The sequence below is a fragment of the Mobula birostris genome, chromosome 5 (genome assembly GCF_030028105.1).
Source record: "Mobula birostris isolate sMobBir1 chromosome 5, sMobBir1.hap1, whole genome shotgun sequence".
Taxonomy (NCBI): domain Eukaryota; kingdom Metazoa; phylum Chordata; class Chondrichthyes; order Myliobatiformes; family Myliobatidae; genus Mobula; species Mobula birostris.
The window spans coordinates 113,458,394-113,475,095 of record NC_092374.1 but is presented as its reverse complement, the minus strand read 5'-3'; the positions used below and the strand labels follow the sequence as shown (position 1 = coordinate 113,475,095).

At 40.1% G+C, this 16,702-nt stretch overlaps 1 protein-coding gene across 1 annotated transcript; it reads left to right on the top strand.

Annotated features, from left to right (window-relative positions):
• Nucleotides 1-1,154: 1,154 nt before the first annotated feature.
• On the top strand, nucleotides 1,155-4,212 carry LOC140197944 (C-X-C chemokine receptor type 4-like). Its single transcript, XM_072258589.1, has 2 exons — nucleotides 1,155-1,263; nucleotides 2,474-4,212. The coding sequence occupies exons 1-2, from the start codon at nucleotides 1,234-1,236 to the stop codon at nucleotides 3,536-3,538; spliced, it is 1,095 nt and encodes a 364-aa protein (XP_072114690.1). The 5' UTR covers nucleotides 1,155-1,233; the 3' UTR covers nucleotides 3,539-4,212.
• Nucleotides 4,213-16,702: the final 12,490 nt, after the last annotated feature.

Below are 16,702 nucleotides of genomic sequence, written 5' to 3'. Positions count from 1 at the left end.
CTTATGGTGAAGCAGCTGGTGGTGGTAAGGGCTAGGTCACTGCGCGGGGAAATTCCTGCAGAAAAGAGATTGCAGAGAAACAAGTGGTGGGACAGAATTAGCAGCATAGACTTCGGGAAATGAATGACCTCGCCCACAGTGTCAACTGTACTTTTTTCCATAGATACTAGCCTGCTGAGTTCCTCAGCATTTTTGTGTGGGTCGCTTTGGATTTCCAGCTTTTGCAGATTTTCTCACCTTTGTGGGCCTCTTTCTATGTTATAATATGAAATGTAAAATAAGTTTGGGCTGATTGACATCCAACAGGCATAACAATCCTCTCCTGTGCACCATGTGACTTCAAACACAGCACTGATACCCACCGACTTCACTTTCTATAGGGACACCTTGGCACCACAGTCAGCCAAATCCAGTCTTCACATAGAGGACGTGTCCTGGATTCAGCTCTTTGACTGTCATGATTTCCTGAACTGAGTGGTCCTGGCAAAGCCCGAAATGGGCGTCAGTAAATTGGTTATTCATGAAGTTGTGCGAAGCCTGTAGAACTAAACTGGGGCCATTCTGAAGCACAGCAGAAAATGCCGCTGGCCCTTCTCCAACTTGTGACCAAAATATCCTTCATTTATTGTTAGGAGAATAAGTGAGGCTGACAAGATCTTATCTGTGGAACATCTTTCAATATGCTGGTCCCTGTACAGAGAGCCTCAAAACTACCGATCCTCTCCTCCTCCGTTCCCCTAATGAGGGCTGGTTCCTGAACAGTGAAAATGGGGGGAATGATATTCACCAATCTTTTCCCTTTCCTCATTAAGTAGCTTCTCGTCCTGACTTCACGGGCATTCTGATATCACGTATGTACCAACAGGCTTTGCAATCTCTCTGAAGATGCATAAAAATACGCACACATTTCATAAAACAGATTTCTGTTGACTGCATGTATGATATTAGGCATTCTAATTTCCTTGTCGAATTGTAATATGAAACACATGTAAATATGTAATATTGTAGCTTTCGCGCATAGTAGTGTACGGTTCACTGCCCCGCCCCTCGAACTAGTTAACAGTTAGGGCATATCTGCCGGTTTCTGGGCTGGGCTGGTGAATGCGCATGCGCAAAGACAAGTGGGAATTAGTCTTAATTTTAAAACCGTGCCGACTTCTTCACACATCCAGAACTCACTGAGAGCTCAACTTCCGCTAGAATAACAGATAGATCTACTGTAAATCGCGCAGTATGTCCGACTATACGGACTTTGAAGAACTGGTAAGAAAAACATTAACTAATATTGAAATTCATTTCTGCATTTTCCATTGTGTCTGTTAATAATACTAACAGTAAATTGTTCAACTGTATATTTACTTTTTATTTTAAAATAATTTTTAAGATATTTTAACTGCGTTTTTATGTGCATAAACTATAAACCGTGCATATTTTCTAAAGATGACACAACACTACAAAACGTGGAGTTTCGGATCGATCGTAAGATTCTTAGATTATTTTTGACACATAAACCTAATAGCCGGGAGTTTGAGTTTTACCATCTAGATTCCATATCTTAAGTATGTGTTGTAATTTTGTTTGCCTTCAACAGAAAATTAATTTTATGTCAACTGATAGTTTGTAAGAGAATTTTGCAAAAGTGATCTGATTCGACAACTTCACTATGTTAGTTCCGTATTTTAATTTAATTTTACCGCGCGCGTTGTTATGATCTGCTTTTTCAAAATATTGTTGTGACTTTGACGGATACCACACACTCAGCATTCCTCTGATCTTGCAGGAACACTTAAGATAGTTTTTTTTATTTAAACAACTTAAAGATATTTCATTTTCGCACCAAAAAACTTCAGATAACAAACCAAACAAAAAAATCCCCGATCTGTAGAATATTCTCTCAAGTTTAATTATTGCTCATGCTGCGCATATTTCTGACTGAAACATATAAATTTCGAGGGCTGAAATTGCAGAAGTTGATTCGGGGCAAGGAACGGTGAGGAGATTTGAAATGAGTAACGAAGGGTTTGTTTTAAGTGGTAGTACCACTGAGACGACCATTCGCGATGCAGAGTGCTCACAAACCTACAGGAGGCAATTCACTGAGGCACGAATCAGTTAATATAGTAGCTTCACACCGCGAGACAATTGGGAACCACGCCGTAAACGCCATCAAACATTCCCCTCTCCTGCAAAACAGACACCGTTCCACATTGATTATTTTGTCGCAATATTGCATCTTCGCAGATAGTTGTTTATATAACCCGATTCCTTTTTTTTTGGATGCGACTTGCAAGTGGTTGAAATGTACTCAGACTGTTCAGCCTCACCCTAAGGCGAATTTCTAATCATTTTTTGCCATTCTCATAAATTAAAACACAAATAAAGCGAATGTTTGCTTGCTATTCAATTGGAAAACCGGCCTTAATACATGGGCCTTATAGTTTTAGTATAATGATTATTGTTTACTTTCCAACAGGTCAACGGCAATTTTTTGGATCACAACGAGAGCTACCTTTTTAATTACACATATGAAGAAGGGGCCATGTGCAACGGAGATAACACGTACTTAAGAAGTATTTTCTTCCCGTGTGTGTACTCGCTCCTGTTCGTGCTGGGAATCGTTGGGAATGGCCTGGTTGTGGTCATTATGGGTTACCAGCGAAGGTACCGCACCATGACCGACAAGTACAGGCTACACCTGTCCGTGGCCGACCTGCTCTTCGTTCTGACCCTACCTTTCTGGTCCATCGACGCCAGCCACAACTGGTATTTTGGAGACGCGCTGTGTAAGATCATTCACATCATTTACACCGTGAACTTATACAGCAGTGTTTTAATTCTGGCCTTCATTAGTCTAGACCGCTACTATGCGGTCGTGCATGCAACCAATAGTACCGGCCCACGGAAGATGTTGGTTAATCGCTTAGTCTATGTGGGCGTCTGGTTACCAGCTATTCTTCTCACTGTGCCTGATATGGTATTTGCGAAAACTAGAAATCTCATCGACAAAATTGTGTGCGAGCGTATTTACCCACAGGAAAGTTACCAGTCTTGGCTGATCGCGTTCCGAATCCAAGGGATAGCGGTGGGATTCGTTCTCCCGGGTCTGGTCATCCTGGTGTGTTACTGCATTATTATCTCCAGACTCTCCCATTCCACTGGCTTTCAAAAGCGCAAAGCCCTAAAAATCACCATCATCCTGATCGTCACTTTCTTCATCTGCTGGCTTCCCTATTACATCGTCATCTCCATTGACACCGTGATGCTTATGAAAGGCAGCGAGTATTCCTGCAGTATGGAGCAGATTGTGTACACCTCGATGGCGATCACTGAAGCCATCGCCTTCTTCCACTGTTGTCTGAATCCCATTCTGTACGCTTTTGTCGGCGTGAACTTCAAAAGTTACACCCGTAGAGTCTTTAGTCACTCCGAACACACCAGATGCTCTTCAATGAAAAAACTTCAAGGAAGAGACAGAAGAGGGACCCACCCATCAGTTTCTACCGAGTCAGAATCATCCAGTCTTCAGTCCAGTTGTTAGATTATTTGGTGTGAAGTCAAAGAACACTGCATTAATTCCAAGTTTATTGTGTGAGTGTGTGTGTCGATTTTTACATGTCTTTCCATTATTTTAATGTCGCAGTTGCTATTTATACAAAAGCAACTCACACAAAATGCTGAAGAAACTGAGCAGGTCAGGTAGGATCCATGAAAATGAATAAACAGTCAGCCCAAAACGTCGACTTTATTACTTTGCATAGATGCTTCCTGAGCTGCTGGGTTCCTCCAGCATTTTGTGTGTGTTGCTCTGGATTTCCAGCATCTGCATGGTCTCTTGTGTTTATTATTTATACAAAGGGTTATTTATGTCTCCAATTCCGTTTTGCCCTTTTTGAAGAATAATTTTTATTCTATTTTGTTTCATTGGATTTTTGCTCGCTTCTCCATGCTTTCAAAAAGAGTGAAACTTTGCGAAATTGCTACAAGTGTAAATAAAGCTTGCTATTGTGTAAGATTGTTACATGATTTTTGCTTCCTGAAGTTGTAAACTGTTATGGATTTTGATGTAACTGAGGTCAAATGAGTTGTTTGTAATCTGCATGAACTGCTGATTTGAATCTTGGTCAAGATTATTTGTATTTGTATCAGAGCTCCCTGAAAATGGATCTGAGACACAAACATAAATACAAATAAATTTTTATTTCTTATATAAAATTTCATGATGTATTTCTTTCCATAACTTAACGTCCAACTTTGCAAGATTGTTCTCAAGGAACACAAGCCTTGCAAAATATTAAGGAACTCTGACTCTCAAATCTAACACGGTACGTGCAACACAGTGAAGGTCAATACAGTGAATGCTACAGAATGGAAACACTTCAGATCACATGACAATATGAGTTGGAAATATATCCCTGTTCCTTCATCATTCCTGGTCCAAATCCCAGGAACTTGACCCAACACTATTGTTGTAAAGTTTTACAAAATCTACCTCACTCTTGCTTGTCAAATGGAAAAGAGACATGAGCTATTGCCATTGGCAGTGATCTTTATACCACATAAATTAATGGTAAATACTTAGTGTAGAAAAGACCTTGCAGAAGGGTAGGAGCTTCAGGTGCTTACTTGCTCCTGCTAACGATCAGCACCTACAGGGAACTCCTAAGTTTACAATCATCCCATATAAAAAGAGCTCGATAAGGCGGGCCAGAGGGAATGTGAAATCTTGTGGGATTTTAGTTGCCCTTTATTCATCTGGGTTTGTTCTACTTGGTCTCGGGCATTAAACCAAGACCGGTCTGCATCCTGGCACTTTCTCAAAAACCAGAGGAGTTATTTCTCTGACAACCTGGCCAGAAATTCATCTTCCAGACACTATAACCAGAAACCGGACCCAGTCCAGCGCCATCAACCAAATCCAGTTTTGGAGTCTGACCGAGCTGATCCTCACCAACTGAGAGGACTCACACATAGCAAGTGGGCAACTTGGCCTTGTGGTGGTGGATCCAGCAAATCTGCCTTTTAAAGCTCCTGGAGCCTTTTGGCCAGCTCAGTGCTATCGTGAGTCTCTGAAATATTATGACATACAAGGGGTGATTGATAAGTTCATGGCCTGAGGTAGAAGGAGTCAATTTTAGCAAACCTAGCACATTTATTTTTCCTACATTTACACACTTAGTCCAGCGGTCATGGAGCATATGGACCCCTTCTTTGCAGAAGTCGGCCTCTCGGACCTCCAGAAAGTGGTCCACAGCAAGGGTGATTGATAACTTCATGGCCTAAGGTAGAAGGACGTGAGTTATTAACTTCAAACTTTCTGCATTTTCACTCAAAGAGTTGAACTACACGTGCATGTAATGAGATCTGTATAGCTCATCCCCTTCTACCTTAGGTCACGAACTTATCCATCACCCCTCGTAAATACTTCCAAAAAATCCTAGAAAATAAGTAAATATATTTGGAGCATGTTACCATATGAGAACCCAAATAAAAACATTAAAGTGGAGTATAATAATGATAAACATACCTGCACTTTTTACTTAAAAAAATCATGTCATTCCTTGTTAAACCCAGGTTACCATTAACAAGATGGCAGATTAAGTAAAAAAATGCTGGTAAATAGTATACATTTCATTTTGTTTACTTCACCTTGATGTTTTAATTGGGTTTTAATATTATAAGGTGTTTTAAACAAATTTATTTCATTTTATGTGTGTTAATAGTTCAAAGTTAAAATAACTCAGAGGCTGATCATGGCAGTTTGCTGGTGACACAGGAAAGGATGCAGTCTACTTATGCACAGCAAAATCCCACAAAATAGTAGAGTGAAAATGGTGACACGATGGCCCATATCATACTTACCTCTGGCCAGCTCTGGTAATGGAGAGAGATCCGATACATCAGCTGACTCAAGAGGAGGATGTAACTGGAGTTTCTCACAGATTTTCTCGTTGCTATTTTGTGGAGGCTTATTGTGTACCAACTACTGTATTTATTTCCTTCCCTTTGTTACAATAGCAACTGCACTTCAAAAGTAACTCATTGGCTATAAAACATCTTGGGAGGTCCTGCTGCCATGAAAAATTATCTGAATAATAATCTTCCCTTACAATTTACAACCAAAATAACTGGTTTTAAAAGTGATTATGAATTGGAATAATAAATAATGTTAGGTTTCCTTGGGACCTGCTTTTTATCTGAAGCAGGATTATATAAACTATTGTGCATTGCTTTTTCTATGAACATATTCAATATGGAGGGTTTGTGAAAAATATCAACACATTGCAGGTGAAAAATTGAGTCATCCGGTTTATACCTCAAGATGTCATTGTTGATGAACTAAGAGTTAACAGACTGAAATTATTCCGCTCAATCTTGTTGGGATGAGGAATTTAATTCTAATCATCAGATTCCCAATGTTGTTTCAATCATAATATGCAAATCCAATGGAAAAGCCATTGGATAAATATTTAAGGGTGTCAAAAAAGTCTTAAGCATTGGAGACAGCAAAGACGGCAGACGCTGGAACCTGAAGCGAAAAATCTATCTGCTGGAGGAACTCAGCAGGTCAAGCAACAATTGTAAAAGGAAAGAAATTTTCACCTCTGCAGGCCGAAACTGTGTATCAGGACTTAATTGTTCTTGTGTAGTCAAGTACTCCTTTAGAGAATTTTATTCCATAGCTGATTGACCTAATCTATAGCATGCAATAAAAAACTGCATATCACTGCCTTCGGAGAACAAAAGTTGATTTAAGCAACTTCATAACTAATCTGCACTGGCAAAATTAACCTCTCCAATATCTAGCAGTTGTGCATGCTACAGAATGTTTAGAAGATATAGATGAGATAAATTCAAGCAAGGCTTACTTACTGTGAGTCAGCAGTTACATTGCCACAAAGACATCAGAAATATGTCCTGACGAAGGGTCTCGGCCTGAAACGTCGACTGTACCTCTTCCTAGAGATGCTGCCTGGCCTGCTGTGTTCACCAGCAACTTTGATGTGTGTTGCTTGAATTTCCAGCATCTGCAGAATTCCTGTTGTTTAGAAATATGTTCAAATGAGTTAAATAACTTGGCAAAGCCAGAGTGGGGGGGGGGGGGGGAGAAGGCTGTATTTCTAATAAATCAGTCACCAGAGAATTAAATAGCCTTTTAAACTAAATTGTGGAGGGTGGGTGGGGGAGTCAATTGTTGAGGATCCCAGTGGTGGGAAATTTAGAGGGTGAGACAGGAACACGAAGCAGAACAGGAAATGACTGGGGTAAAATTAGCCAAATAACATAAGTAATGCACAGATCATACAAACAAAGGATAGTGTTATCAATAGGATATTGGAAAGAAAATTACAAAAGACAAATTGGTCTTTAGTACAAATATAAGCATCAAGATATCTAAAGGCAAGCCTGAAAGTGCTGAATCTAAATGAGAGTCTATAAGTCACAGAGTCATAAAAAAGTACAGTACAGAGAGAGGCTCTTTGGCCTATCTCGTCCATGAATCTTGAAGCATTCACAATAAAGAAAATTAGTAACAGTGCAAATAGGCACTAACTGATATGAAATGTTTGCTGTTATACAGACATTCAGCACTGTGCAAAATTCTTAGACACCATAGATTTTTTATATAATTTCAGATGGTATGACCTCCACAGAACCCTGATCTCAGCATCATCGAGGCTGTCTGGGATTGCCTGGAGAGGCAGAAGCAAACGAGAAAGCCAACATCTGCAGAAGAACGGTGGCAAGTTCTCCAAAATGCTTGGAACAATCTACCAGCCGATTTTCTTATAAAACTGCATGACAGTGTACCTCAGAGAATTGATGCAGTTTGAAGGGCAAAGGGTGGTCACACCAGATATTGATTTGGTTTAGTTTTTTACTGTTTACTGCTCTTCATAGTATTTTTTTTGACATTTAGAAGCTTTTCGTTTCATTATTTTTGAAAGCATCATCGCTTTACAGAATTTTTTTTTGTGTGCCCAAGACTTTTGCAACTACTATAGCCAAGACAGGAGCTGAATATCCAAAGATTTAAAAGAACCCACAATATAACAAAGCAAGTAGGTGGCATTATTCATAAAAGACGAAGGCAGTGCAATAATGGTGCAGAGTAATAGTTCAGAAGAAGAAGCTGTGGAATTTGTTCAGGTGGAGCCAAGCAGCACCAAAGATGGGGAGAGGGTGGAGACATTGTTGGGAGGTGTCCACGGTGGTGTAGTGGTCAGCACAACGCTTTTCAGTACCAGCGACTGGGGTTCAATTCCTGCCACTGCCTGCAGGGATTCTCCCTGTGAACACCGAGGTTTACTCCAGGTGCTCCAGTTTCCTCCCACAGTCCAAAGATGTACCAGTTGACAGGTTTTTTTACACAATATTTTTATTGAATTTTACATATATTTCCCATATACAAATAAACAATAATAATAATTAAACTAAATAGTGAAACACGTCCTCATGTTTTCACAATCATCAAAGGAAAAGAGATATAACATTTCACATACTTCACATATTTAATAAAGAAATAAAAGAAAAACACATCAGAACAAGAACCGTAGAAGCACTCAACAACACACAGCTATTTCAAAATGGCTGTGCACCTTGACGTCCAAGAAACTCCAATAAAGGTTTCCACATTTTTTCAAATTCTCCTGCCCTTCCTCTACTTATGTAAGTCAGTCTCTCCAATATAATACAAGATGCCATCTCCTTCACCCATACATGTATCGAAGGTATATCCATTTTTCTCCAAGATAAAGCTATCATCCTCCTGGCCTGCAGGAGTCCAAAGTCAATTAAAATTGACTGTTTTGGACTAACAGTAAAGTTCTTTGGATATATAGCTAGTACACACATTTTTGCTTAGTGAGGCATCTTTACTCCAACGATCTCAGATATGATCTGAACAACTGTTTTCTAGTATTTTTTTAATTTTGGACAGTCCCATACACAGTGAAACAGAGCACCCTTTTCTTCTAAACATTTAACACAAGTGTCCGGGATGTCAGGGGTCCAATGCTTCAGTTTGACCGGGGGAATGTAAGTTCTCATTCACCATTTGTATTGTAATAGCCTCATTCTCGTGTTAATTGATTGTTTTTGGTCTTTTAAGCATGCCATTTCCCACTCAGTTTCTTGTGTGTCCTCTTGAACATCCAGTCTCTGTGCCTCCAGCCTGTCAATGGTGGACTCCTTATCATATGACATCAAAGCTGTATAGAATAAAGAAATCTGACTCCTCCCCTCTAGGTTTAGGAATATAAGATTTTCAAGATGTGATAGTGGTGGTTCAGATACTGAATGCTTATATTTTCAGTTGCAAATATTTAAGAAGTGTTTTTTAGGAATATGTTATGTCTGACACAATTAATCAAATGTAATAAGATTACCATTCATATAAAGGTCCTCTATTTTCTGCACACCTTTGCCTGCCCAGATTCTGAAACCACCATCTGCTGTTCCTGCCCTGAAGTATGTATTGCCCCATATTGGGGAGAAGCGAGAGATGCGAGGAGTATCTTTAATATGCTGATGTGCTTTCTACCAGATGTCAGTCATATTTTTGGGGAAAGGGTTCTCAGTTGTTCTTTTCAGATTTCTTGGGTCTGCAGAGTACAGATAGAGCTTTAATGGGAGGTTTGGTACTGATGCCTGTTTAATATTCACCCAGGCTGGAAGGGCCTCCATTGAGAAATAAAACATTGCAGAACGTAACTGAGCAGACCAATGATATCATTTCAGGTTCGGGAGCCGTAGCCCTCCCCTTTCATAAGGCTCAGTCTAGAATTTTTATTATTCCAAATGAATTTACTAAAAATACTATTAAGCTTATCAAAAAATGATTTTGGTAGTGGGAGAGGAAGTGATTGAAAAAGGTATAGAAATTTTGGTAATATATTCATTTTGATCACGTTTATACGGCCAGTCATTGATATGGGCATTGTTATCCATAGACCCAACGTCTCTTTCACTTCGTCCACTAGTGGGTCATAGTTTGTTGGGACGATCGTTTTAATTTCAGGGGTAATTTTGACACCAGGGCAGGTAAATCCTTCCTTTGCATTTTCAGTGGGGTTTTTATGACTGGTTTCAGTCTTTCTTCTTTGTTCAAAAATAGTACTGTATTGATGATTTTGAGTTGTTAATGTTGTAACCAGAGAACTGCCCAAACAATTCAATCTGTTACATTAAGTTTGGAATACTGATGGATGAATTTGTTAAAAAAAAGAATCATGTCATCAGCATGTAAGGATATTGTATGTTTCTGTTCTCCTAGCTGGATGCCCGATAGCTATGGCGTTCTTATTGCCGTAGCCAGGGGTTCTATGGCCAGTGTAAACAACATCGATGACAAAGCGCATCCCTGGCGAGTAGATCGTACCAGGGTGACTGGTTTAGAAACTATACTATTTGTTAAGACTCTGGCTATTGGGTTTATACATAAAATCTGAATCCACTTAAATAAGTTCTTTCCAAATCCAAATCTAGGCAATACATTAAATAAATATGGCTATTCTATTTTATCAAAGGCCTGCTGAGCATCCAGTGATAATACTGCTGTATCTTTAGCATCAAATTTTTCATGAATTATGTTAAGAACTCTTCAAATATTATGGAATCCTTGGCGTTTTTGCACAAAACCATTCTGATCATTATGAACTTGATGTGGGATATGAGGATCCAATCTTCTTGCTAAGGCTTTACAAAGTATTTTTGTGGCTGATCCAATTAGACTTATCGGGCTAAATGAGGAACATTCTGTAGGAGGTTTGTCTGGCTTCAAGATCAGTAATATTATTGCCAGCCTTAAAGAGGATGGGAGAGTTCCATTCCAATAAGATTTGTCATACATATTTTAGAGTGGGACTAGTAATTTTTCTTGAAATGTTTTGTAGAATTCAATTGGTAGGCCGTCAGGCCCTGGCACTTTACCACTGTTAATATTTTGGACAGCCTATGATAACTCTTCATTTGTTAAACCTCTATCTAACTCATTTTTTGCATCTTCTGTCAGTGTCTGGAATTGAAACTGATCAAGAAATTTGTCCCGTTCTTCTGAGGCTTGGGGGCATTCTGATCTATATAAATGTTCATAAAGTTCTCTAAAACAGTTATTCATTTCCAATAGGTCTACTATTAGGCTTCCTGAAAAGGTTATTATACTGTTAATTGCTCTATCAGACTAGTTTTTAATTCTCCATGCCAAAAGTTTCCCAGCTTTTTCTCCTTGATTGCAATAAGATTGCTTCAGCCACATTAAACTTTTTTCAGCTTTATCAGCAGATAATTTATTATATTTGACTCTCAAAAGTAGCAGATCTCTTTGTTTTGTTGGATCATCCCTTTCATTTAGTTCTATCTCTAAAGATTTAATTAGTTTTTCCAAAGTTTTCATCTCTATTTTTTGTTGTTTGGACTTAGAGCTTGTATAGCTAATGATTTCTCCTCTAATATATGCCTTGAATGCCTCCCATCTCGTGCTGGCACTAGCTTGATCAGTATTTAACTCAAAATAACTATCTATTTTAGTTCCCAGAAATTTAACAAAGTCTGAGTTTTGTAGCCATCTCACCTGAAATCGCCAGTTAGGGGGGCTGTGAATAAATTTCTCTATATGAATACTTAATGAAATCACAGCACAGTCACTTATTACTATGCTATCATACCAGCAACTTCTAATCTTTGATAAGAGCTCTCTGGAGACAAGAAAATAATCAATACGAGAACAAGATTTACATATACTTGAAGGGCAAGAGTATTCTATTTTGCCAGGGTTTTGTTCTCTCCATACTTCAACCAAATTTATATCCACAATGTATTGTTTTAGTAATTTTCTAGTTTGTGCCTTATAGGTATCACAGCCTGTAGAGCAATCCATTGCTGAGTTTAAAGTGCAATTAAAGTCTCCTCCAATGATATAAAAGCCTCGTAAAGTGGACAAAGTAAGGAAGGAATCTTCAAAAAATTTAGGATTATCCTCATTTGGGCCATATATACTGACCAGGTTTAATGTGAAAGAGAGGATATTACCTTGCATAATAACATACCTTCCGGCAGAGTCTTGGATTGTTTTCATAATTTGAAATGGTATTGTTCTATGAATAAGAATAAGTACACCTCTAGCATAGTTGTTGTATGTTGCATATAATACTTGGCTAGGCCATCTATTCCGTACCAGTTTAATATCTGAGACTGTCAGATGGGTTTCTTGAAGAAAAATTATTTTGGACTTAAAATGTTTGATCCTATTTATAACTTGTTTCAATTTGGTTAACTTCTTTAGTCCCCTAATGTTTCAGCTCGTGACTTTTATATTGAAGATATTCTGAGTGCTCGTCTGTTCCATATATAGTACATGTCAATTATACCAGGAAAAGGAGTAAGAAATATTACTGCTGTGTTGGGTGCACAACATACATATAGAAAAACAAAAAACACATATACATTTACACATCTAGACATTTGAACTCTTGAATTCCCCCTCCCTTACTCAAAACAAAGAACTGTAGAGCTTGTGCTGATCTATGGAGGAGCAGCCAAATTATGGCAACTAGTGGTGTCCATCAACCATGCACATTATTATATCTTAGAACATTACATATTCAACCCATTTAGCATAAAAATAAAGTCAAAGTAGCCACTGAACTGTATGCCAGTATCGTCTATTATAAATGTTCATTCAGATCCATGGAGTCCCATCTCAATAGAATTAAGGTTTGAACAAACAAAAATGTTGTATATAATAAAAAAAGACAAAATAATAAAGCTATTCTGGCTGTATAAACTTGTTACATACAGCTGTTCGGGTGCATTCTCCAGTTAAGGTAACCGTAACCTTCAGCCAGGAGCAGATGTCATCAGGTGGTTCCCAACCTTCACCGAGTGTTTCGACCCTTAACCCAGACACTCTCCAGCTGGTGGGCCGGCAATGGTGGCCAAATCACTGCCCGTCTGCTCCTGGCTTCCAGCTCCCCTCCTCTCGCCTACTCCAAATCCAACAAGAAGCTCATTCTGCCTCTTCCCCCATCCCTCGAGCTGCTTGTTTTTTTCTCCTTTCATCCAGGCCCAGATCTGACAACAACTGCCATGCTGATTTGGCTGGGAAACCTCTGCAGCCGATCTCCACAGGGAACAACCATGCCTGCCATCCCTTGTCTTTACACTCCTGCACTAAGGGCTGGTACTTCAAGGCCTTTCTCTCATGGGCCTCTTCTCATTCCTCCTCCCATGGCACAGTCAACTCAACCAGAATTATTTTCTTGTCTTCCGTTGACCACAGTACAATGTCCAGGCGTAGGGTTGTGAGCACCACATCCGGGAACCGCAACCTCCTTCCCACATCGACCCTCATCTCCCAGGACCTGGCCGTTAGCAGCAGATTGGGCTTTGGTTGTTTGGTTACGAAAAGCCTAGCTCCCTCTTTGATGAAGGTGATGGCCTTCCTCAAATCTGTGCCAGCCGTCCTCTTCTTGCATCTCTCCCTCTCTAGTGTGTCAACAAGAGCCAGAAGCACCTTATCATGGCGCCACCTATACCATCCTTGAGCTAGAGCTGTTTTACACCCGGACAGTATATGAGCCAGTGTCCCCTTTTGACCACAGAGCTTACAGTTCGGGTCTTCTCTCATCCCCCATGTGTACAGATGTAATGGTGAAGGAAGGGTGTCATACACGGATCGCAAGAGGAGGGAAATACGGAAGGACTTCAGTCTCCATTACTCTGCCCATGAGATCTTGCGCTTAGGCAGATCCCACTTTGTCCAGGCATCCTGGGACCCTTGTTTCACTGCCTTTGAAATCTGCTTCTCTTCCTCACGGATCCGTACTTCTGCCTGTATCATGTTTCGCCTGTTCCTTATGCTTGCGTTTCCCCACTTCTGGAAGTGAACTGAGCCGAGGCCTTGCCGCCCGACGCAGGGGTTGCCGATGATATCTCGCAGCTTCAGTAGGAACACACTGTCTCCTCCACAGCAGCGTTGGCTGCTCACTTATGCCCAGATCTGGTGGTAACCCCTGCTTGCTTTACCAAGACGTCATTAGAATCTCTCAAGCTTAATAAAGTTCTGCATTTTGCCACCTCGAATTCCTCCACAACAGATGACAGGGGAAGCTGCAGTTGCCCAGAACGAATGTAGAGGCCCACTGAAGAGAAGCTTGGGGGAACTCCCAACCATCTCCGCAGGTGCTTGTTGGTTTTCCTCTCGATGCCCTCTACGACAGTCATGGGGAACTCATAAAGTGTGAAGAGCCAGAGAAGCCTGGGCAGAATGCCGTATTGGTACAGCCAGATCTTGAATTTACCCAGAAGTCCGGATTTGTCGATCTTCTTCAGCCATTCCTCTGTCTGCTTCACAGCATTGGTGATATTGGCCCCATCTGTCAGTGACACATTAAACCACTTCTCCAAGCATTTTATCAGGTTATCTTCGATGGAAGGGATGACCTCACCCTGAACCTGGAGGCTAAACTTGCTAGTAACTTTGCCCTTTCTGATCACCATACACCTGGACTTCTTAGCCTTGAAGGACATCCTCACCCAAGTGGCTACATTACCCAGGGTTTCCAATACCTTCTTAAATACAGTATCTTTTCAAGAATAGAATAAAAGTGGCTAAAATGGCAGTTCTAGTAAAAGAAAAATAAAGAAAGAAAAAGAAAAGATGTCTTCTGGGACTCAGTGTAGGCTTATACCTGTTAAGCAGTCAGTATCAGCTAATTCTCATGAGTATGGAAGTAAACAAATCTCACTACTGCCTTAATCAGACCCCTCAAGCGTGTCCTCGATGGAAATCTTCCGCCTCTTTTGGATATGAAAACAGATGTATTTTCCCATTGTGGAGGACTCTCATTTGCATGTATTATGTTGAAATCCGCGGAAAGTTCCTTTTTCGACAAACACACTTCTGACTGTGTTAAACTCGTTTTGCTGTTGCATGGTCTCAGCTGAGAGGTCCTGAGTGAAGAAAAGCTTGTTTCCCTCATACGTGATAATATGCTGTTTAGTGGAGCGGAAAACAAACTCCCAATCTTGAAATTTCAGGAGCCAAATGAGAACTGCTCTGTTCTGGTTTGGTTTTGGCAGTGCTAGAGTTCCGTGAACTCTTTCTAGAATGAAGGATCTGTCGGTGACCAGTTCCAGCCAGTGTGGTAGCATGTTTTGTATAAACTTCAGCAGTGGTTGGTTTCCCTCAGCGCCCTCCCGGAGGCCGAACAACCGCAAGCTTTTCCTTCCACTCCGATTCTCCAGGTCTTCAGTCTTGGATTCCAGGTAGGCAATGCGTTTCACGGCATTGGTTAGTTCAGCCTTGTTCTTTTCCAGGTGCTCCTCTGCCATCGTTATTTGATTTTCAGCCTCTTCCATCGGTGTGGTATTAGAAGCAACATTTCACTTCACCTCCGACATATTGTTTTCCAAGGCAACGACAGAGCTGGCCATCTTACCCAGACGGTCATCTATCCAAACTCAGAGCGAAGTAACTTTAATTCAGCTAGCACCACCATTAGCTAGAAACATCCTCATCTTGCTTCATCAATGGAGTGTTGATTTTCGATTTTTTGGAGCCACATTTTCCGGTGAAGAAATCATAGTCCTTGATTGTAGTCGTTTTTGACATAGCCTAAATTCAGTTGGTATTGTTAACTTAGGGTTTTAAAGTTGTTTAGTGCAAGGTTGTATGGAGCCTCCATATTAAGCTGCCATCTTGGTTCATAGCTCCATAGTGCCCCCATCAGTTGGTAGGTTAATGGCCATTGTAAATTGTCCTGTGATTAGGCTAAGATCAAATTGGGGACAGCTGGGCAGCATGGCTCAAAGGGCCAGAAGGGCCTATTCTGCACTGTATCTCAATAAATAAATAAAATAGTTCTCCATACAGTGGTGATAATGTAAGGAATGGCAAAAAACTGAAATTAAAATCCATGTATCTAGGGCATTTCAGTAACTATGGGTGACTTTAGTCCACAGATAGACCGATCAAGTCAAATCAGCAAGAAGGTCGTGAAGACAATGGGATAGCTTTTCGGACCACTATGTTGAGCAGTCCATGCAAAGCTAGGTATTCCACAACAAGAAAGGATGAATTGTCATGCTGGGTCATTAGGAAGGAGTGATCGGAATATGATAGAATTCTTCATTAAAATTGAAAATTAAATACTGTAGTTCAATCTGAAATTGTGGTCCTAGGTATAAACAAGGGTAACTATGAAGGAATGAAGAATACATTGGCTATAATATATCATAGCAAAGCATGATAGGATAGGTAATATTTAAAAAACAAGTGCAGGAATGACAATAAATTTATGTTAACACCTGCGATAAGAATACAAAGAAGAGTGAATCAATTGTGGCTAACGTGAAACTAGGTATGTTTATTTGTGAATGTAAGGAGAGTACAAAAAGGCTCCAAAGCAGTTTCAGAAGATTAAAGGACTAGGAAAAAATATATAGTAGATGCAACAGAGATAAAAGTGAAATTATCCATATAAACAGGTAAAACAGAAAAGTAGCATATTACTTAAATGGCTTTACACCGAGGAGTGTTGATGTAAAATACAGATTGAATATCTCTATACACAAACAGTGGCATTATTTCATTTGGAGTTTGATCAGAATTGGTTTGGCACCAAAGACACTCGCAAGTTTTTACAGATGTACCATAGAGCAGTGGTCCCCAACCACCGGGCCACGGACCGGTACCGGGCCACGA